General features: G+C 39.2%; 1 protein-coding gene and 1 pseudogene across 22 annotated transcripts in view; one reads left to right on the forward strand and one right to left on the reverse strand.

Moving 5' to 3' along the window:
* The window catches only part of CHD2 (chromodomain helicase DNA binding protein 2), a 135,568-nt gene that overhangs the window by 75,521 nt on the left and 36,254 nt on the right, over positions 1 to 23,793 (reverse strand). For 12 of the 21 annotated variants that reach the window (XM_082387827.1, XM_082387829.1, XM_082387828.1 and 9 more), the window contains 12 exons: positions 21,542 to 21,628; positions 19,813 to 19,874; positions 15,442 to 15,504; positions 13,733 to 13,840; positions 11,232 to 11,372; positions 9,834 to 9,967; positions 8,392 to 8,617; positions 6,968 to 7,068; positions 5,768 to 5,812; positions 5,416 to 5,594; positions 3,337 to 3,461; positions 193 to 409 (listed from right to left, as the gene is read on the reverse strand). In XM_082387827.1, the coding sequence (XP_082243953.1) occupies positions 193 to 409; positions 3,337 to 3,461; positions 5,416 to 5,594; positions 5,768 to 5,812; positions 6,968 to 7,068; positions 8,392 to 8,617; positions 9,834 to 9,967; positions 11,232 to 11,372; positions 13,733 to 13,840; positions 15,442 to 15,504; positions 19,813 to 19,874; positions 21,542 to 21,628 (1,488 nt within the window). The remainder of the gene's footprint in view (positions 1 to 192; positions 410 to 3,336; positions 3,462 to 5,415; positions 5,595 to 5,767; positions 5,813 to 6,967; positions 7,069 to 8,391; positions 8,618 to 9,833; positions 9,968 to 11,231; positions 11,373 to 13,732; positions 13,841 to 15,441; positions 15,505 to 19,812; positions 19,875 to 21,541; positions 21,629 to 23,793) is intronic. The other 9 variants (XM_082387818.1, XM_082387815.1, XM_082387814.1 and 6 more) reach the window with 5 other exon arrangements.
* LOC309626723 (translation machinery-associated protein 7 pseudogene) lies at positions 8,629 to 9,825 on the forward strand (annotated as a pseudogene). The gene has a single exon. The product of its transcript is annotated as a translation machinery-associated protein 7 pseudogene (transcript).

Raw genomic sequence — 23,793 nt, forward strand, 5'->3', positions numbered from 1 at the left:
GTTCTTCACAAAGTAAGCATATGTTTTTAAGACTATCTGAATTGTATTTTTGTGATACATCAGTCTCCCAATATCAGGGGCATAGCACCGTGTCAGAATCACAATTTTACTAAAGACTATAATGGCTTTAGGTCAATTTCCAAAAATACATTTATAACACAGATTCTATCCCAATTCTTTTTGTTTACACACCGTATTTCTGCTCATCAGGTCACCTATGTAAACCACTACGTTAATCTCTGGTGCCCAGATTTCAAACTCCCTCTGCCATGAGGTGAGGGTGGATAAAGGGACGACTATAAGAAAGGGGCCATACAGCTGGTGTTGGTGGAACAGGTAGGAGAGGAATGATATGGTCTGGATGGTCTTTCCTAGGCCCATTTCATCAGCAAGGATTACACTGTTACTTCTGCAGAAAGAAAAAGATAAAAACAAAAAGATCGTTAGTTCACAAAAAAACAGTATGTGCACAAACAGCAAAGGCATCAATGCCTCACAATGTCACCAAGCAGGACATGGGTTGTGAGCCTCTAATGTCTTTCCTCTCCTCTGCAATTAACTCTCCTACATTAAGACAGTAGAGTAACAAGTAATCTAAGTATAATCAAGGTTTGGATTACTACAAGAGCCTATTGAGACTATATGTTCTTTATCTTGCATTTTGGTCTTTTACATCTATCCCCTGTAACAGAGAAGGCAGGTTTTGTTATATTGGTGTATGCAAGCACATGACCTTGGGTTCCATCAGTACAGAAAGCAAGGGCAGATGGGCTATCCCCACTGCTGATGAACCCTACAGGCTGACAGTCACGTGCCTTTGTTCAAAGTGCCCACCCATTCCACTGCAGGCCACTGGGTTGTTTAATGCTACATACACTACTCCCTAGACCTACATGCTGCAGGTACACAGAGCTTGTTTTAAATACACTACTCTACAGCAGGGGCAGGCTGCAGATCAGATCTCTGAATCCCACCCCAGACCTACTGAATCAGAGTATCTGCGGAAGGGCTCAAGAATCTGTACTGCTTAACAAGTACTTCTGGATATTGTGCTATGGGTGTATGGCTTGGACCACACTTTGAGAAACAAGGCTCTAGGAGACAGGCAGGAGGCAGGATTTCAACAGGATGCTAATAGAAAAGGATTGTAAAGATATTAAAAAAAAACCTTTAAGTAAATTAAGTTAATTTAAACTGAAAGAAACAGCCAGAGTTAGGAAAGTATGTTCCAGAAATAGAAAAGAGCCCATTTGGCAGGAAACCAGGACTGCGTGTATGCCATAAGTTTGAAAATATTAAAAGGTTCTGGAAAATCAGGCCATGGGAGGTTTACACATATATAATACCTGCTTAATCAGTGGACCGGAGAGAACTAAAACCAATATTCAAGTTAAAGACAACTTAATCTATTGGAAAAACAAGACATTTAATTCACTAAGAAGAGATTCCTTTGAGTAATTTTCCTCATATTTCTCTCACCTTGTCACACCACTGGGGAGGAAACAGGGTTAATTTTCTCCAACATTTCCTCTCCCTAGCAAACTGCCACTTTCCATTTATACACATGAAAGGAAGTTCGGATTGATTTGCCTGCTTTTCTGGCACTAGACCAAAACAGCATGTTACTTAACGCAAGGTTCCCATGACCAGGGCCTAGTAGCTGCCTGGGCCCTTTTCAGCTGATTCTGAATTAGCCAGTTTAAAGTAGAAAATGCTGGCTCAGGACTCTACATGGTGTGACTTTGGACAAGGGCTCCTAAGAGCCCTCAACTATAAAACAAAAGGGTTAGTCACACAACTCCTTAAGGCGGCACCTAGCTTATAACCGTCCTTTAGGAAGATCAGGTCTCACTATTCTCCGAAACAAAAATAATTTTCAAGGAATTACGAACATCAGACCTCCATTCTCAGTCACAGAAATTGAATCTCCTCAAGATCTCTGATTCTCATATTGAATGTTAAATATTACATAAATTTTTACAAGACAATGAGAAGTACATGGTTCAATTGGGAAAGTCGTTGTAAATGCACCTCTGTAACTTAAAAACCATCTTTTCGGCATTGAGAAAAGAAGCTGGCATGCTTTTGTTTTCAGGCTGTAGTCTAATTCTGAAATAAGAATTCTTGCTTTGCCATAAAACACTGAAGAAATTAAGAGTTTACATGTGGGGGAAGGAATTTGGAGACAGACATTAAAGGTACTTCTCACACTGTATGTTCCATGAAGACAGGGAAATCCTGTCTTGTCTTGGTTCACTATTAAATTCTCAAGGCCTGGGACTTCCCTGGTGGTCCGGTGGTAAAGAATCCGCCTTACAATGCAGGGGACGTGGGGTTCGATCCCTGGTCAGGGAACTAAGATCCAACATGCCTCGGGGCAACCCGCGCGCCACAACTACTGAGCTCACGCACCTCAATTAGAGCCCGCGTGCTGCAAACTATAGAGCCCGCGTGGTCTGGAACCCGTGCACCACAACCACAGAGCCCACGCACCACAACTAGAGAAGGGAAAACCCGCATGCCACAACTAGAGAAAAGCCCGCACACCACAACGAAGAGCCCGCACGCCGCAATGCAAGATCCCACATGCCTCAACAGAGATCCCACGTGCCGCAACTAAGCCCCAACGCAGCCAAAAATAAATAAATAATAAATAAAATCTTTAAAAAAAAATTCTCCAGGACTACCTAAGTCCCTAATACATAGTAATTAGGGACTACTTGAATTTGCAATTGAATTTGGTGAATGAAATTTATGAGTACAGCCTCAAAGTACCTTTAAAACCTCGTTGTCTTATCTCTCTTTCTTCTTTTTTTTCCAAGACTATGGTGATCTTGTTACAAAAAGGTAAAGGATAATTTCACAAGTCCAACCGTCAGAGAACTTTCTCTACAAGGGATGGCCTGCACAGCAATCGGGGGTGTTGGGGGGGGGTCACATTACTCTTCAGCACCACTATGTAAAATTAAAGGTTTCCCTGGCTCAGAAAGACAACTGAATGGAAAAAAGACATTTTCTTCTTTCTTCTGAGAATAACTCCTTCACCACTAAAGATCTGGGCAAATTACCTTGCTATTTATACTCATAAATAACATAGTAAGACATAGGTCTCTGGCTATGAGAAATTAACCCCCAAATAACTAAATAACAAAGTACTTTTTACTTCAGACTAAACTGGTAATTATACATACATAAAAACTCCCAGAAGTGGCTCCTCTCAATCACATAATTTTTTTATTTCTATAATGTACAAGAAAAGGAAGTAATTCTTTACACCTAACAGTTTTTAAAAGCCAGAAACAGTGGAGAAAACATCAAACATATTTTTCTACCTACTTGCACCAAGAATGAGCAAGCCAGTTGAGACCTTCTAGCTGATAATCTCGGAGCTCCAGGTTCTCTCCTCCTAAATATGCCGGCTGTTTCTTTAAAGCCACAAATCGTGGTCTCTGCTTCAGGGCCTGAAATGCAAAATTTAACAAAGCCCAGGTTTGAAAAAAACCTTCTTCCTGTTCCTATGTTAACATGCTAGCCATGATTTCTGTGCTCTACACCAAAGCATAAGAATTTACATTTCACATCTGAATCACCAACCACACCCAACCCACCACGAGCTCTTGCATCGTGGTCTGCGTTCCCAAAGCCAGATTGCATCCCGAAATATTTTTTAGTTATAGCTCCTTTCCTGAAGTAAGTTTGCGAACATCATTAAATAGCACTTACTTTACATCATCTTTACAGTACAATACAGTGAGTCTCCTATTTTCATCTTGGCATTAGCTTACTCTAAACAATGCCTCTGGGAAAGTCTGTATATGCTAAATGCAGCGGAACTTTTACCATAACAGCATTTGTAAATTCTGAATTGCAGCCCACCTACCTTGAACCCCCAACTGTGTGAGTTTGGTTTTCTGAAGGAAAGGCTGCTGCTCTCACCTCCAGAGGTGTGAAGAATTGGCAGTCTAGTAAAGCCATGTCTCTATGGTGTGCACAAAATGTGGACTCTGTGGCCAAATCAGTTTGGGAAACAATGGATTAAAAAGTTATATAAATTTCATGGCTCATGACTTTTCAAAGCCTAACATTCTTGTGTATGCTGTGAACTTACAGGAGAAACTCATTCAGGAATGCTTCCCAAAGTTATTTGGCCACAATAGTGTTTTTTTCAGGGAGCATTTCTCTGAAGATTAGCACTCTCTGGAATAGTGCCCCATCATGAGAAGTGTCGTCCTAATAACATATTTGATAAGGTAATTATTGTTAGTTGCAGCCCTCCTTTGTGAGCAGCTGGCAGTAAATGGAATCAGACGCCTCTGGCTGCCCACTTCTGCCACGTCTGCCCCACAGTGCTTCTCCCATCCGACCCCCCTAGCTGCTGCCACTTCCCTCGTCCTCACACTAATTCTCCCTCCATGGGCTTCCACGACACCTTCCTGGTGGGACCTTCTGGCTTTAACAACTGCTTACTCTGGTCTCCAACAAATGGCCGTTAGATGAAACTTTCTAAACGAAATACTGTTTCCTGCCTGCTGCTCTGCTCAGGAGGGTAGGCTTAAGAATACCCACAGAATAAAATCCAAATACCCTCCAAGGCATTCAAGACGTACACACTTTGACCCGCCAACATCACCTCCCTCTCCTCCTACCCTACCCTGAGGTCCGGTGGTCCTCCTACTGACTATAAGAACATCTTTCTCTTAATATCTTTCACGGGAGGCCAATAACCTGGGCCCCCTTCTGTCTGTCTAACCAGCTCCAATCAATTCTTCAAGGACAGGGCACTTCAAGCACCACAATTTCCTCGTTTTAAAACCCCTTCAATGATCCCTGTGGCTCAGTGACTCCTACTTCTGGAATAGTCTTTATCACACTCATTGACCTTCAGTTACACACTGCTTTTCACAGATAGAGGTTTGGTGCCATGAATTTGAATGTCAACCTCTTGGAGAAAGAGGCCATGTCTTACATAAACTTTTATTACTGAGGACCCAAGCGTACCAATTTACACAGGGAATGAATTCCAACGGAAGAAAAGGAACTGTACAACCAATCTAGCAAATAAAAGAGCCTATATATTTAGTTTATAACCTAGAATTCAGACACTCCCCTTTCCCGTCACTTCTCTTTAAAGTGCTTTAATTCTTTCCAGTATTCTCCACAATATCTCCAAATTAGATATATCTAATTGTGTAAATAAGATTAAAGAAGTCAGCAAAGCCATTATACAACTCATCCTCTCCTTTTGTTTTAATTATTTTCCTTTGATGTCAAGGTTAAGTCATTTTCTTTCACTTCAAAACAGGAATTATCACTTACTTTTGTAGTATTTTCTCTTCCCAACATCTACCTATGTGGCCAACCCTCTGTAGCAATACACCTTTCCCCTGAAAACTCAAAAGTCAGCAGTCACCACACCTTGCATTCTCTTGTTGGGATGGTTTTTGAGTTGTTCCGACTATGGAAGCTGTCGATGCAGCTCTGGAATTTCTTTCCAATCAAGGCTTCATCTTCCCAGCTGCACTCTGAATAGGGCAGTCCCATCCATTTGCATAGATATTCAGGTTCGTTGGAAGGTGCCGGCTTCCGACTGTGAGCTATTTCACATATAAAAATTTACAGATCAGCAACTGTCAATTAAAGGAGAGGAGTGACATTCTGTTTTATGTATAACCAAGGAAACACCATGTGGCAAAGCTGTAAATATTCTGCAAAACATGAACTGCTCTTAAATGCTAAACAGTATTTATAAACAAGATGTCTTGCTTACCTGGAAAATCTGTTTGACCCAGCGTAGATTTGCTCGTCTTCACAGCTAAATAAATGGAAAGCTGGGTAAGTTATCACCATAACCAAGAAAACGGTGACATGTTAGGTCCTATGAATAAGAGTACAAATATACTCTACTATCTCACGTCTTAAAAAAAGAAAAGAAAGAGCAGCCTATCTAGCACTTACCCCATCTCTCTGTTCCCCCTTTACAACAAGGCTCCCCTGGGGAGCTTCCTTCATACTGTCCCCTCACTCTCTCCTGAAGCCACCCCATCAGGCCTGTAGCCCCACCACCTCATGGGTCCATCTCCCCAGGGCCAGGCCTGCTGCAAAGCTGAAGGATCAAGTCCCAGTCCTCTGTGACTGGCAGCGCCTCCTCCTGCCCGAGCCGTGTGACTCATCTGGCTCCCAGCACACCTCCCTCTCCTGGCTCTCCCCCTATCTCACTGGCTGTCCTTTCTCACTCTCCTCTGCTGGTTTCTTCCTGACTTCCAAAAGCTAGAATGCCCTCAGACTTCTACTCTCACCACGTACACATTCTTGATGATCTCATTAAACCTTAGGCTTTAAATACTATCTACATACGGATTATAGTCTCAGATTTAAATCTCCAGCCCAGACTGAGTTCTAAACTCCAGACTCACATATGCTACAGCCTTCACAATACTATCCACTTAGATGACTGAGAAGTATATCAAACTGACAAATATCAAAATAAGCTCTTGATTTCCGTTCCAAAAAGCAGCTCTTCCCTTAATCTTTCTATTTCAGTAAATGGTACCTCTAGTCTCCTATTTGCTCAGGTCAAGAATCTTGGCACCATCCTTGCCGCCTCTTTTCCCCCATCTCCAAATCTACCGGCAAAGCTTGTTTGCCTTTCCTTCAAAATAAATCTAGGCATCTGTCTATTCTCCAAAAGTATACCTACAAAAATGCATTTTTTAAAAATATTTATTTATTTGGTTGCACTGGATCTTAGTTGCGGCAGGCAGCCTCCTTAGTTGTGGCATGCATGTGGAATCTAGTTCCCTGATCAGGGAACGAACCCGGGCCCCCTGCATTGGGAGCGCAGAGTCTTAACCGCTGTGCCACCAGCGAAGTCCCGCATTTTTTAAATATATATACATTACTCCCAAAAGAAAAAGTTCTATTATTCCTGGAGCTCAAACACCGCTTAAATGAGTTTCCATGTACTTACCTATTACTCTTTCTACTATCTGATACTGTTTGTTCAGCTCTGAGGCCAGCTCTTGTTGGCAGTTGAAATATTCCACATCTTCAGGAGTAACCTTCCCTAACCTGGACAGAAGACAGACAGAAAAAATAAATACTTATTAGATTTGGGGGATCCATATACATCTATCAGTGCAAAGTCAAGGTAGGAAAGGAAGCATAGTCTTTACTTTCATATGTCCCTTAGTAATCTTTTACTAATAATTAGGCCAGAGATTTTAAGAAAAACATGTAAGACTTACAGAAAACACTAAAAACCTTAGACTTATAGGACATACCAGTTGTTCTCTCTGATGTGGCCCATTAATAAAGAAACCTAAAAATAACTATTTTGTGTGATGAATTCATGTGATAAATTCATATATCTTAATAGACAAGGACAATAAAACTCTTCCAGATTTACAAGAAAACCTGCCTTTTTTCAAATATGTATGGGCTTTAGGCGTGATTAAATGTGGCTTTTTTAGAAAACCAGTTATTCATACTTATAAAACGACAACACCAGCAACTTGAAATTGAATACTGCTATAGCTTTCAAGGATTTTTAAAATTCTAATCGCTTTACAAACTACCCATATCTTAGGGATACATATTTTTGTTTTTGACTCAAAGGAAAAAATTTCTGATTTACTGAAGTAGCATATTTTGCATAGTAATAAAACAGGAATTGGAACCCATTTGTCCCTATTCCTAACACAAAATAACCTCATCACATGACACTGACACATATTCTTCGGGGGGAACTTATGCTTCTTTTCGTCAGTTTAGGTGTGTGTATGCTGTGACCCCACGTATGTCTCAGATGCAACCTAACATGTTCAAAGCTGTAAGTAAACTACAAACAACAGGCTATCACAGTTTCAGAACATTTCTGTCACATCATTTCTGTAAACTGCGTAAAACCAAGATTAGTTTAAAGTATATCATAACCCAGAGAGTTCTAGAATATTAACACCTGACATCCAAGCTACCCCAGCACAACCACAGAAAGTAACAAGGTGCTTAAGTACGTTAGCCTTGGACTCTGGCTGCCAGAATTCCAATCCTGGGCCCTCTCACAGAGTTGCTCTGTACCTCACTCTTCCCACAAAAAACATTTTGTTCAACAGTACAAATCTCGTAGGATTACTGTGAGGATTAATGAGATCATGTCTGAAAAATGCTCCATAAGCTAGTTATTATTAAACTCTACACACTTGGTGGCTATACACAAAAATATATACTATCTTCAGCTCACAGTTTTATAAAACGTAATCGTGGATGCCCCCACGAGATGCTAAGGGCAAAATTTGATTTTCTAGATAGCTGTGTTCTCCAAGGACTAGTTAAAAACCTTCCCTTCCTCCAGGCTGCAAATGTATTTTTTTTTATCCAAGATGGATAATGTACCATTGCTTGATTTCATCCTCTTTCTTCTTGAAGTTCTCTAGTTTTTTTAGGCCCTTCACTTTCTGCTGCTGTAAGGACTCTTCACTCTCCCACGTGCTATGGATATACGACCAGCCCTTCCACTTGATGAGGTACTGGACTTCGCCTTCATCCTTTTCAGGTTCAAAGTCGCCACTAGGGTCTCCGTTAGCTTCAACTGCATATACAGTAGTAGAAGCTCCAGTGGCTGAAAAAGGATTCAGTTAAATTTTTAAAAGTATATTAAACCAGACATTGAAAAGCTTCCCAAATACACAAATGTCTAAAGAGTCTCTTTATGGATGAAGCACCAAAATCCTTTGACTTGAAATAAGCAGAAATTCACAAACAATACAGAATGAACATGATCAACAATTTCAAATATTTTCATGATGCAAACCCAATTTTTACTACTTAGAACATTCCAAAATTTGCTGGTGAAATCAAAGAAATCTCTGTATCCAAACACAATAAAAATGGAACAGCAATATCCTTTTGTTTTGGTCCCTACTGACTCAGAAAACAAATCTGTCTCTCCAGGAATATTAAGAACAAGGTAAGAGAATTTAAAATCTCCCCAATTACTCATCCACCCAAAACTCCCTGTTAACTCTCTTAACCTCAAGTAAGGCTGGATGAAAAAAAAAAGACAAAGAAAAATGAATTAGGTATTATTTTGATATTTCCTATATGGAAAGTTTACTTTAAAAAACTGAGTTGTGAGATATCTCAATTTGGATATAAAAATTCTTCACTACTGTCCAAATATGTATTTAACCCGTTTGATACTTATCACAAGGAGATTCAAAAACAAGTAACTAAAGGTAGATTTACTTAATGTTAATAATCAAGAATCTCTGCTGCATCACTGGTTTTTAAGATATTAAAACATCTTTAACCAGCTCAATTTTAAAAGCTCAAAGACATATGGGACACAGCCCTACAGTCTCAGGTCAGTTTTTCTGTGGGTCAGAAAAACTTCCACATTTCACAACAAATACAGGCATGGACTGAAATTCATCACTTCAGAGCTGAATACATAAAATTTGGGCCTTACTGAGCAGATATAAAAAATAATTTGCTAGCTTCCAACGGCAGGGAAGGGGCAGCAGGTGTCATGTCTGGCCGCAAAGGTGGCAAGAAGCCCCTGAAGCAACCCAAGAATCAGGCTAAGGAGATGGACGAGGAAGGTGAAGCATTCAAGCAGAAACAGAAAGAGGAGCAGAAGTAACTCAAGGAGGTAAAAGCCAAGGGGAAGGGTCCCTGGCCACAGGTGGAATTAAGAAATCTAGCAAAAAGTAAGCTGTTCCTTGTGCCTGAGGCAATGATGATCTTTAATTCTATTCCTGTTTATAAACATCTGGATTCCCTACCATAACATCTGTTGCCACCTATGGCAAGAATGAAGTGTTGTCTTCACATACCTCCTTTCTTTCCCAGCCTTGAATCTAAGACCTTTTCAATAGTTTCACTATTATCCTGCTGTTCATCAACTCCTTCTCCAGTCATTTCAATGAGGTCATCTGAGTCAGTCTCAAAGTCATCGTCTTCTTTATAACTGCATGAGGAATAATGCCGCATAAATGAGAAACTATCTTCAGATTCAAACACCACCATACATAATATCATTAGGACAAGGAACCATACCCTTTTGGCTCCAACATGCTGTTGTGCAGATCAGCCACGATAAAGTGGGCTCAAAGTTCATTTTTTTTTCCTGCTTAAAGTATTAATGCATGTTCACAGATAACTGCAGGAAGGCTAACTCATATTGCAAAATAAAAACTGACTACAGTGATTTCTGTAAGCAAGACATAGAAAACTACTACAAAGACACTCCTATGTTTTCATTTTTTAATGAGATCATTACTATGTATAAACAAGGAAACAACTACAAAGAAAGAAAATGCATGATAAATGAAAAAAATTACTAGTATTCCATTAGATAAGTAGGTCTAAGATTGAATATATCGACCCTGCATTTTGTCTCCCAATAACAAGAATATGAAATTTAAGTATTCTCAAGTTACTGAGCATACTTCCTGGTAATAAAATATTAAAATGTAACCTTCCGCCATATATTAACAACAAATGGTTTGGGAGTTACAGAAGAGAAAAACACAATTCTGGATGCAGTACAGCTATAGGAGGAAAAAGTGCTAAGCTACACATTAACATACTCAAAACCTAGTCTTAGCTTTCAAAGTATTAACTGGATACATTGAACAGGTTATTAATAACTCCAGGACTCAGCTTCACCATCTTTAAGTAGAACAAAAGAAACCTGCATATCCTCTAAAAGGAAATTAAATACCCTTTGATTCATATAAAGTAAAATATTTATGTTTGCATATTCTATTCCTTTATTTCATTTTCTATTAATGCTTCATAGTGTATCGTAAGCTTGATAAGATTATTATATCCAAATAACAACACATAAGCTGAAACTTAAAAGAATTTGTCTGATTCAAAGAGCAATTCAAAAGTGAAAATACAATCCTAATGTCCTTCCTAAAAAAGGATGTTATGAAATGAAGATAACATCACTACCACCTCAACGAAACATGAACTTGAAATAAAGCAGTTCTCTTCATAGGAATGAAGGCTTGAAATGAGTTATCACTATTCTTTCCATATTCCTATTGGCCAGAACCATTCTTTTTGCAAGAACCCTGACCAGATTTCCGAATACAACCTCAAGACACAGGTCATTATTTTTACCTATCAAATGCCTAATCCTGGACTTACCAGAACCAAGCTCTAGCCAACTACACTATCACCTTCCCTTCACACTAATGAAAACCTTCTGGGGCATCACCTACCTAACATTTTTAGCCGCTCTGCGGCGAGTCTGCCTTTTGGGAGCTTCATCATCTTCATCCTCATCATCAGAAGAATCTTGCTTTTTCCTCTTTCCACGCTGAGCCTTAGGTTGCTTTTTAACACGAGGTTTGGGCATTGCTCTAAAATGAGAAAAGAAAAAATGGCAAAGTCCTTACTTTATCATCTGCTGTCTACTTCAAATCTATATAATTGTTATTTCCCAGAGCAGGGTTCATATATAGGGATTAACCAGGGGAATGTTAGACATGAATAGTCCCAGGTCCCATTCCCTGAGATTCTAATTCACTAGAGATCTGCTTCACTAGAAACATGAAAGTGATTCTACTGCTGATACCCTTCAGTCATTTATAGGAATACAGTCAGCCCTCTGTATCTGCAGGTTCCACATTCGCATTTTCAACCAACCATGGATCAAAAATGTATTTGCAAAAAAAAATTCCACAAAGTTCCAAAATGTAAAATTTGAATTTGCTGCGCATTAGCAGGTATTTACATAGCATTTACATTGTATTAGGTATTATAAGTAATCAACAGATGATTAAAAGTATACAGAAGGAGATGCATAGATCATACGAAAATACTACAGCACTTTACATAAGGAAGCGACTTGAGCATCTGCAGATTCCGGTATCTACAAGGGTCCTGGAACCAATTCCCCGCAGGGGACGAAGGGACAACTGTACTGTGGGTTCTGAGGCAACGGTTCTCAACTGTTCCTCAGGATCACCTGACATAAAAATACACATGCAGCACGTTGCTGATGGCATCTCTCTGGTGGGCAACTTGGAAATATCTATCAAAATTACAATTTTATTTCTGGGAATTGACTTTACAGATATAGACTGATACAGGCACAGTAAGGTATTCACTGTGGTATTTGCAATAACAAAAGATTAGAAAAACTAAACATTCACCAACTGGGAACTAGTTCAATAAACAGAATACTACGCAACCATAAGAAAAAAGGGAGTTTTCTGTGCATTGATAAGGAAAGATTTCCAAGATAATGAAAGAAAAATGCAGAGAAAGATGCGTGGAATGCTATCATCTGTATAAAGGAAGTAAAGGACAAGAAATAAAGACACATATATTTTTCTCCTATGTACATAAAGTATACCAGGAAGGCTACCTGAGAGACTGTGCCCTGCCACAGACCAACGGAACGGGCTGAGGAGGTGGCCCCTCTAGTGACTCCCCTGCAGGCAGGACTGAGAGCCACAGACTAGGAGCTCTCAAAAGGAAATCCCCAAGTTCTCCATCAGCGGTAAAAAGGTGAAAGGAGAGAGAGGGAGACGGAAACTCACAATCATAGTCACCTGTTTCTCTCATACCTGCCACAACCAACACTACACAGACAGATGATCAGAGATTCAGTAAATGATGGGTAAAATCTAGAAGACAGAACTGGAGTGGATTCCAGCCCTGAGAACTGAAACTGAGAAGAAAGGAGACAAAACTCATTGATGAATTTCCCTGCTGGGGTGGGAGGTGAGTGAGGGGTCAGGTACAACGTCCTAAGCCAGGGATAGACACAGGTTTGCTGTAAATGGCCAGAGGATAAGTATTTTTTACTTTCTCAGACAAGAGGCAAAGTTGAGGCCACTACATAGGTACTTATATAACAAGAGAAAATAAATTTTAACAAATATTTTATTGACGAAAGTCAAAATAAAATAATAATCATTGAGTACTTTTTTGTGTGATACAACATCTACTAACGAGAAGAATAGAATTCTTTTTGAAGGGATAACATTTCACTTCACTAGGGTTCAAATTTAGTGTTCCCCATCACCAAACTACAAATGTTCACCTATAAAAGCTATATTGAGTTCACAGGCCATACAAAAATAGGTGGTGAGTGGGATCTGGCCCAAAGTCAATTATTTGCCAAACTCATCCTAAGCAATACTGCCAAGGAGGTAAATTTTCCTGGGGCCTCTCTGCCTCCTGCCTTCCGTTCCCCATCACCAATATCTTTCAATGCCATATGTCTGATCAAAAATTACCAGTTTCCTCTCATCTCCACCTGCTTCCTTCTCTGCACAGATTCTCTGCTTAACGTTATAAAGATTATGAGAACAGGCTAATAAACAGTAAAGTATGCTTTGAACCCGCCAATTAAACTTAACAATTAGTTCTCCCAAAAAAAACTTGTACACTAGTTAAATACACAGGGAGCTTTTTTTAAGAGTGGAAGACACATTCGCTCCTCATAACTAGTCTGCCTGGAGTATGAACAGTAAGATCCACTCTGAGCTACGTACCATGCAAACACACAAAATCAATATAAGTAGCTCAGTAATCTAATTACTTGCTAATGATGCAGGCTGGCAAGAAGTTAACCAGGCATTCAAAATCCGGAATCACAACACACTGTACCCCATCAATTAAGGCCCTCGGGCTAGCACTACATCGTCCTTCTCAATCTAACACAAACTAAGCTCGACCAGAAGCAGAGACGTTCAAGCAAACACTGCACCTTCTGGGGACAGGTCTTCTGGCTTTCACTTTTTTTTGCTCTGGTTCGCTCTCTGCACTGGTGCCTTGTTCCTGTTCATCTTCTGAGGGTTCCCGTTTCCATTTTTCTCTGTGATCAAAAGCAAAGCAAAATTTTTTTTTCTGAAAGAATTCTTCAAGATTGTTTAGCTTGAAGAATCTGACAAATCTGACAATCTGATTAGCCAAAAAGGCAGAACATGTATATTTTAGATATTATGCTAAAAGATTTGTTCTAGCTCCATTTAAATTTTGGTTGTGTTCCTTCCTGGGCTGTGTAATATCTATTCCTATTTTATATCTTGCATCAAAAATAAATGAAAATGGAAGCTAAGGCTGTTATTTTTTAAACCATTTGTTCTGAAAAAAAAAAAAAATGCTGCTAAATCTCTAATATTCTATTTTTATTTACTACTATCATTGACCAGATTGAAGCCATAATATATACTAGATCAGAGGTTCTCAAATTTTAGCATGGATCAGAAATACCTCAAGGGCTTATTAAAAAAGAGATTTTTGGGCCACAGCCAGTTTCTGATTCAGTCGGTGTAATGTGAGGCCTAAAAATTTGAATGTTAACAAATTCAGATGGTGCTGATACTAGTGAGAGACTTGAGAACTACTATACTAGTTATTTTAACATCTTTAGAATATACTGAGAAAACAATCCCCAAAATTATTTTTCAGTGATAAACCTACCACCTACTAAATAACCTGTTCAACTAATGAAGTAGCTTTTAATAATTATTAAATACAGTAGGTGTTCTTTTGCTCCTCGAGATCGTAGAAGACTTGGGAGAGCCATACCCTATAGGTGCCCTACTATCCCCAAACAGTTTTTGAAGTTTACTTGAATACCAAACAAGACATCACATAAACTCAGCTCATTTCTCACCTGCAGGGAAGAAGGAAGGAGCATATATAATAGCTACTGGGCATGAAATATCTAGAGGAAAAAAAAAAATTTAATAGGCAAGAACCTGTGGTTCTCTCTAAACGAAACAATTACCATTGTGCCTCTGGGTCTGTGTATAGAAAATGAGGTTATGCTAAAGACAACCCTTGCCAAGTTGCAAAGTCAAATCAATATTCTTCATGGGAGAGTAAGTCAAAGTAATAGTGGAAGAACCTTCCTAAAAGGTCCAGGAGCCACTCTACACTTGAATTAGTGGAAACATTACGGGAAAAAATGTTTTTCAAGCCTTCCATGAAAAGGCAGTGGAGCACTTCCACGTACATTACTCAAGTTCTACTGGCACTACCATTTCATATCCATTTACCTAATAGTAGGTCACTCTACGTGGGCAGGGTATCCTCGTACCAGAGCTTAGCACAAAGGCAGGCAAATGGAGATACAACTTTGTTAAATAAAGAAATAATTAAAGAATGAGTCCTATCAGACTGTCAGACAGGTAGGGTGCTTTTGGAAGCAGACTGGTAAGATATTAAGGCCTACTATTGTCACCTAATACCCTTCACTCTCTCTTTAAAGCAAACTATACTCTGGGCACCTGCTTTATTCTCCTTGCCTAAAGCCTCGTACAATAAATGTCTGCTAAGGAATCCAAGGAATAGATGGTGACGGCCAGGAAGGAAAAAACGAAGATGTCCAGCAATTGGGAGATTGGCACCTAAGGCTACAGTCTCCCTTGGGCCAAGTCCAGAACAGTTTACCCTTTAGAAGGAACTCACACAGTCAAACTGGAGAGAAGTGGTTTCACAGGAAACAAGCTTGAAAGAACATGCACGTAAGACCTAAGGGAGAGCAGATCAGATGAGAAAGATCCACAGTCAAGTATTATTTGTAATTTACATAACTCTGCCAGAAATTGAGAATCTATATCGGGGTAGCTAATAAGGTCCACTTCCATAACTTTAGGAGACTAAACTGGCAGTAAACACTGAGAGAATGGATGTTGAGTCTAGTTTTCCAGTTAAACTGCAGATTTGTAGACTTACAGACAACCAGGAGGACTTAGAATCTCCCAATGTAAGAATGTACAAAAAATTAGCAAATCGTCTGGTCCAAAGGCCTCTTCCCAGGTAGGGGGAAACTCAAGCCCAGGGAGAACAAGCTGTTTGGTACATGTCAAATCCCCAGCCCTGCTACTCTCAACCATAACCTACTGAAGACCATAGAATCTGCAAACATTAAAGCCACGCTTACACATTCTAGGAGGATCTGAACAATCAGAGGCTAAAAGATCTAAATGAGTTTTATGTATGCGTATTTGAAATTGGCTGGATTACTTCAAATTTCGTTTTAATTTTCCAGAATAGAGGGGGGAAAAAAAGTAAGTTACAACCAGCAATACTAAGTCATTCCGTATAAGGGGTGAAAAGGGCAATCAATTACAAAAAGATTACTGCCCAACCCTGGCTCTCCAACAGGTGAAACCGATGTCCACTTCTAGTTTGCTAGCTTCTCATATAATGCAAATTTTATGAGGGAGATTCCCTGACTAAGCCGTACGTTATATGCTGGGCTACAAGGAAGAGAAGTCTAAAATATGAGATCGTGATTAAAATATTTTTCATACATTAAAGGCGACTTGAATTGCCAGATCCAGCTCTAAGAGGCCATCAATGGGATTCCCTAAAAGGGAATCAATGGAATTTTTGCCAAAATTTTGGGAACTGGGGAGAAAAATATCAAGATTTGGCCACTGAGGCCTCAAGGCAATATAAATAGATAGGAAAAAGTCAGAATGCAAGTTAACTGGGTATAGTTTTCTTCCTTTACTAAGAAAAGGTGGTTGGTAGGACACAAATCAAATCTGAACTATAAAGGAGGGAAGGAACAAAAGCCATTTTTAAATAAAATGGACCTGAACTCTGGTCAAGAGCCACTGAGGCTTCCTATTAACTGTCTCTAAGAGCTCAAAGAAGGGAACTCCTTTCTCCTCCACTTTAGAAGGCAGGTAAGGAAAAGAGGGAAAGAGTAGCTGTAACTTCACTGATTTTCAGTAGATTTTCCCGAAGAGAATGCCTTTCAGCAGCAAGTCCCAGTGAAGAGGGGAAATCTGGGGCTAACGAGGATTCTCTTCCACTGTCACAGGACTGTGACAGACTTTCAATTCAAAGCAGTGGAAAGGGAGAAATAACTATAATCCCAGGAGAATAGCTTCAAATGATTACAGCTGAAATACTTTTTTAAATTCCAGTTGGGAGAGAGGGTTTTGGAACCACTGTCCAGTGGGGTTAAGCACTACTGGGACCGTCCCGAGTCAGGAGAAATCCCACACAACATTTCACAAATTAGGGTAACATTCATAGGGACTACATAAAAAAGGGTTCAATGATCAAAACAGCATGAGTGGGTGAAGCAAAACGCAAAATTTTGTTTGTATGACTTTAAGTCAGGGGTTACAATCTCAAATACCCGCTGGGGCCAGGTAAGGACTGTAAATGGGGTCAAACGGAGAACTCACGGCCTCTCCAAAGGTTACAAAGACCAGTGTTATATGGGGCAGCATTGACAGCTTTTCTCAAAAACTAGAAATCTAGATTCGTACATACCATCCCTCAATTTTCAACACTGCCAACTAATTCAAAAAATGTTTTCCTCTTCTAAGCTTTTAAAATGCTAATTCACATGACTCAAGGGGAGTTACTCCCTTCCAAGACTCTACCTTCAGAAGTGTCAATGTCATAAAAGCAAAGAAAGTCTGTGAAAGTGCTCTAGATTAATGAAACCTGACAACTAACACATACTTAACCCTAGATTGGATCCTGTCCTGGGGGTGGAAAAGTATTATGAAAGACATTATTGGGTTGACTGACAAAATGGGAATATAAATTAGACCAAGGGGTTGTAGCAATGTTAAATCTATTTATGTTAAAACTGTATTGTGCTTATGAAAGAAAACACCCTTATTCTTAGGAAATACACACTTAGTACTTGGGGGTGAAAGACCCTGATGTATGAATCTTAGTCTGAAACATGTGTGCAATATATAAGGAGAGCACTCACAACAATAAAGCAAATGGGGCAAAAATGGTAACCAACGGTAAATCTCAGTAAAGTACACAGGCATTCTTTGTACTACTCTTATTCTTACAATTTTTCTACAGTTTGAAATTAATTCCAAAAAAAAGTTTAAAAATGGCTCCTTTTAAAAACTTTAATATCTGTGATACAATCTGCAGGGCAGGGTTTCAGAAAAACACTTCCCTGTGCTAATATTTCAAAATTTCCACTTCCTTTGAGTGAGTCTCTCAATTCTGAAATTCATGTGCACACACACTGGGTTCTGTTACCCTTGCTCAGATCACAGAGGCCCCCGTAGTGCTGTGCCTTGCAACCTGAGCCTTAGCAGTTGCAGGACCTCCTCTAATTCATGTTAGAAGGGAAGAGGTCCCCATAAGCCCTAGTACTCTCCAGCTGCCCAGAGGATGACAAGAAGTGAGGCCAGCCCAGGGCCCAAATAAACAAGCATGAGGAAAACCTCAGCTTATGCTAAGTTCCTATGGAAGCGCCCAGGGGTAGAAAAGCAGCATCACAGAAGACACAAACCCCCCACAAGGAATGAAAAGGTTCTACTCAAGGGAAGAAAGGTCCATGAAGTCCACTGAGAGTTGCCAACTTTGGAGAGCTCTCAGGATTGATAGGAGAGGGAAAATAAATATAGAAGCCAGTCAAAAGAGTAAGTCTGATGTGTTACACAGGGACTGAAAAAATGGAAGGCTTCTCCACACCCAGATAAAGCCATTAAAATGAGGAGTTCAGGGACTTCCCCAGCGGTCCAGTAGGTAAGACTCCACGCTTCCACTGCAGGGGACACGGGTTCGATCCCTGGTTGGGGAATTAACGCAGCATGGCCAAAAAAAAGAAAGAAAAAAAATGAGGAGTTCACGTTTTCAAGTACAGCCCATTTAGATTCCAGCCAAGAGACCAGCAGAATGTAGCCAGACAGTGGAGGAAAAAGCACATGCATGGACTTCCCAAAAGCCCCCAAAAGCCTGGGAAGCTGAGAACAGTCTCCCGAGCAGGCCCTGGGACTGGGGAAGAACAAGAGCCTTCTGAGCTGCCAAGAAGTACAGGCTTGCCTACAGTTATCATGTTCTCCAACGCTAACGAAATATTATAACACAAATGAAAATCGTATGCCCTCTGGGCAGGGCAATATTAAATACTACTTGACTTTTCTTAGCATAGTTTCTAATAACCCTGTTAGGTCAGCAGAATAAGTATTACTCTATTTTGGAGAGGAGGAAATGGATTTTAAAAACTCACATTACTTTGCTTTAGGCCAAACACTTAAATTAAGGATTACTAATACTTTAAAACAGAGAATATATAACTGGGGCTCTCAGTGGGAGCCAAGGACAATCGTTTACCATGAGAACCCCCTGAATTTGTGTGCAGAGGTTTGAGTATTCTTCTGAGGAGACGGGCTGTAGAATTTAATTTGTCAAAGGGATCCACACATCCCCCCAAAAAATTTTTTAAATGATTTCTCCCCCCCCAAAAAAAAGTCAAATTTTTTTTTACCATAAGTAGAATTTTTTAAGTTTTAAAATAACAAATATATAATCTATATCATAAAGGGATTTCACATTAAGCCCATGAATTAAAATTTTCTGGCTTATGAACTACAATAGTAAAACTACATGGAAATGACAATGTGAAATTTCATACTAAAATGGGTGTCCAACCAATATAACTTTGCCATGCCAACACAAAGAACAAATGAAAAGGAAAAACAGCCAATCTAAATGTGTTCCTTGTTTATCTAGAATAGAATACCAAATGCCTATATGTTTGATATTCGTGCACATTTTTAAGAAAAAAAATAACTGGGCTAACTGGGCAAATCAGATGGAATAGCTGGGGTTTGCCCCAAAAAGTAGCCCAACACCTACATGTGAAAAACTAAGAATCCTGGGTTTCAAATGCCACTGCTGCTGCAGCAGATTCAGATGAACAGGAATCCAAGATAGCAAGAGACAGAAGCGGACTCTGGGCCCCGGGGTGCGCTACAGACACAATGAAGGCAGTCCCAGAAATGCTCACATGTTCCAAACTACCAAATTAAGTAATCTCCCCCATGAAAGACTTACTGTTTTTTCAGCTGCCTCTGGCCTCTTCTTTTTGGGCTCCCACTCTCAGACCCGCTACTTGCCTTCAGTGTGTGAGGGGGAAAAAATGATTACAGACTTTAATTCACAGTTCTTAGGGATAACACTACCCCCTGGTTCAACAATCTACTCAATATAACATTATTCAATATGAGTTTTTAGACAGAAAGAAACCTAAGCATCTGATTGGTGGTGCTCACTTTTCTTTTGCTTTGAAAATTAATTTGTCTGTTACTGGTGAGTTACCTCTAACGCCAGGAAATAATATTTTTTTCAGCTTGACTTATGAAAGAACACAGTCCAATAAAATGTTCTGTGATGATGGACATGTCCTGTATCTGCAGTGGCCCACAGAGCAGCCAGCAGCCACATGTGACTGAGCCCCTGAAATGTGGCTGGTGTGACTAAGGAATGGATTTTTCATTTTACCTAAATTTAACTAATACACATTTTAAAAGACGCATGTCTAATGGCGACCAAACTGGATGCTGCAGATATAGACTGTCACACAAAAATGCCACACATTTAGTGTGCCATTAAAGGCGGTACCTACGGACCTGTTTCATTTCAGACTCATTAAAGAGCATGGTCAGTCATGAGCCAGCAGCCCTCTGCTAACAGCACTAGGCCAAGGAAATTTGCAGTTACAGACATCTGAACAACTCTTTTTTCCCCCAAGTTAAGCAAATTGGCAAACTACTCCCATTGCTGTTAGTCTTGAGACTAGAGACTTGAGACAGAGAATGTGTTAATTTATACACAAAAGAGAGAAGATGTGGTTGGTTATAACAAACATGGAAAAAAGAAAGGTAGCTAAGGTAAACCAGCTCAGAGGTCACTGAAAATAAAACACCATAAATGCAATGCAGGTGTTAACGGTCAATTACTACCCCAAACTCACTAACCTTTGGCTACTAATATGTAACTTTCATCAGAAAGATATTATATATTTAAGAATAGCAAAGTTCTCCTAAGAATGCAGAGAGGGGACATTTCACTGAGAGACCAAAGAACGTGTCTTCAGAATGCAGTCTATAAACCTAACGTAGAGGTAAAACTTAGAGGATTTCCACAAAAGCATCACACAAACTGAGAAAAGGTCTGATTCTACAGAAACAACAGAACCCAGTATATAACACTAACTTTAAAAACCATCAATCTATTCAATCTCTGACAATTTGATCAGAGGGTAAATATGTGTTAAACATTTTATACTGCACATTAAAAATGAACTAGGAAACCAAATTTAAACCATTTGGGTAAAATAAAATACTTAAGCAAACTCTCCTTCCTTTCTCAGCAGTAAATCTGAAACTACTTCCACTGTTACATTTGCTTAGTTACCCAGGTAACAAAATCTAGAAGATTTAGAAACTAGATATTTTAAAAAGTATACTTCTTGCTATAATCAACTGCACTATGAGAAATATTAAAAAAAAAAAAAAAAAGAGAGAATTCGAGGCCAGTTCTATATAATACTCTAACTCTCTACTAGAGCATTCACTATGACATGATCTTTCTGGTAATTTTATTTTTTTAAAAGGCCACATGTGGCTTTTCTTCTGTATTAGATTGAGAAAGCTCACTTTCGAGTCACTTAACTCCCATGCCTGAAGTTCAGTCTCGTTAATGGTAATACATATCAGAGTCAAAAAGGGTAAGATAATTAAGGAGTCTGAATGTATCACCTTAAAACATTTTTTTTTCTTACCTCCTCCTTAATATTAAATCGTGATGGTTCTTGTCTGCTTCGGTTTGACCGCCTAACCCCATAAACATCAGGATATTCTTCCCACATCTGTAAAATTAATAGACCACGCATGAATCGTTTTTTCTTGACCCCCATTTACTATTTACATTACTGGAACATGTATTTCAATTTAAGAGAATTCAATTCGTTATTTGGTTATATATCAAAAGGGTTGTTTTGTTAGCTTTGTTTATGAGACAGTGAAGGACCATCTTTAAAAAGAATAAGGCATATTATCCGAGAACTCATTAAAGTTGTAACGATGCCTCTTCATTACTAAATGGCATTAAACTAGAGGTCACACTGCTTACCCACTGTTAAAATATAAACTTACAGAGGAATAATATGGCAACATAGGAGAACAACTGCTTCCACTAAAGACAAAATATTTACTGATGAATTTTAAGTCCCTAATGCTTTCAGTTTCAGCTTCGACTGCACAAGACTCATCTGAGAAACTCAAAAAAATCAGCAGGGCCCCACCACCAACTCTCATTAAATAAGAATCAGTGCATTTGCATATTTTTTTTAATTCTTCAGGATGTGTAACATGCCAGATACAGGCAAATTCGGTATTTCTAACATTTAGCTAGAAGTTCTCAGAATGAGACCCACTGGCACCCTTGCTCTAGCACACTTCATTTTATTCTCTAACAGTAGTTAACCCTTTGCCTTTAAGACCTGATTTTTAGTAACAATCCTCACTAGTGATCAAACAAAGTTTAAAGAGGAATCAGTTGAAGAGAACATTTTTTTCACAACATACTGACACCATTTTATTAAAAGACTCAAATCAATAAATATAAAAAATTATAAAAGGCCCCCATTCTTCCACCTCTAACAATTGGTCTAACCCCTAGCCTCACTCTCCTTCCCACAGAAAACTATTAACAGGTATGTTGTGTGTTCTTTTAATGAAATCAATCACCTATAGGCAGAATGAATTTTAACGGATTGTGGAACAATGAAGTGAAGATGCTCAACAGGAGTTAAACATACAGAAGAGATGCTTGAAAGCCAAGATTAGAAATGTGGGCTTGTCATCGAAACACAGGTGACAGCTAATGTCATGAAAATATTTGGAGTGAAGCAAGAGGAGAAGCCACAGGTTGAGGCTCATCATGAAATGTGTGGAAAGTGGACCCCCAAAAAGACAAAAATGATGAAAGACGATCCAAAAACACATAATGTCACTAAGCCAAGGAAGGACATAATCAACAGTGCCTTTAAAAAAAAAAAAAAGCGAAGTAAGCTGAAGAAAAACAAGGCCTCCAAAGGTAACAAGCATGATGTTCTAGGAACAGGCATTTTAGAACTAGAAGCCATATAATCATGTAATATAGCATCCTCAGTTTATAAATTCAGTTTATAAACGTAAAAAATCCTTAACAACCTTAGAATAATATGAGTTGGAGGACAAAAGGTCCAACCAGGAGTCAGTAATAACAAGCAGAAGGAAATCTAGGCAAAAGAGGCAGCACATGCCAAACACTCTGAACAAATGGGGCAGAGAGAGGAAGGCAGCAAAGAGCTTTGCTCTAGCGCTGCCTGCCAACCCCTCCCCCATCCTTTTTTGGACCTCTCCTAGAGCTATGAAATGACTCAGCACAGGTATTTATGGAGCTTTTATTAACTGGGTGGCTCAATGCTTTAAATGGCACTACATCAATTAGTTTTACCATTTAAAAATATTAGACAGGCATTCAGGGTCACCTGTTGGGACTTTATCACAGTATATACTGTAATGCATACATCCTAAAATCATCTTGTGTTCCTGTTTGTCCTTTTGAGGGCTAATGATATCTAATTCAACTATTCAATAAAAAGCTACCATGTGAAAGGGAAGTGTGTACAGAAAACAAAGAGCTTTCTTTAGAAGCTCATTTTAGAATAATAATTATTAAAGTCACAATCCAATCATTCTAACTGGCTAGTACATTCATCCATGTGTTTATTAACTTTTTGGAACTTATCACCTTAACTTTAACATTTCTGCCTAAAGCTGTACTTCTATCTTAAAATTCAGTCTTATTCCCCTTTATCTCTTTAAAGGGAGTTTCATATATATATATATATGTATATGGTCTTACAGTTAAACTGTGAATTCCAGACAGTGAGCATGATTTCGGTAAAGTTTTCAACACCTGACGCAAGTCGTGTTTTCTATGGCTTCCTTTACTCTCTGCAAGTAAAGAACTCTCCCCTGTATAGAA

Source organism: Balaenoptera borealis (genome assembly GCF_965194805.1).
Source record: "Balaenoptera borealis genome assembly, chromosome: 3".
NCBI lineage: Eukaryota > Metazoa > Chordata > Mammalia > Artiodactyla > Balaenopteridae > Balaenoptera > Balaenoptera borealis.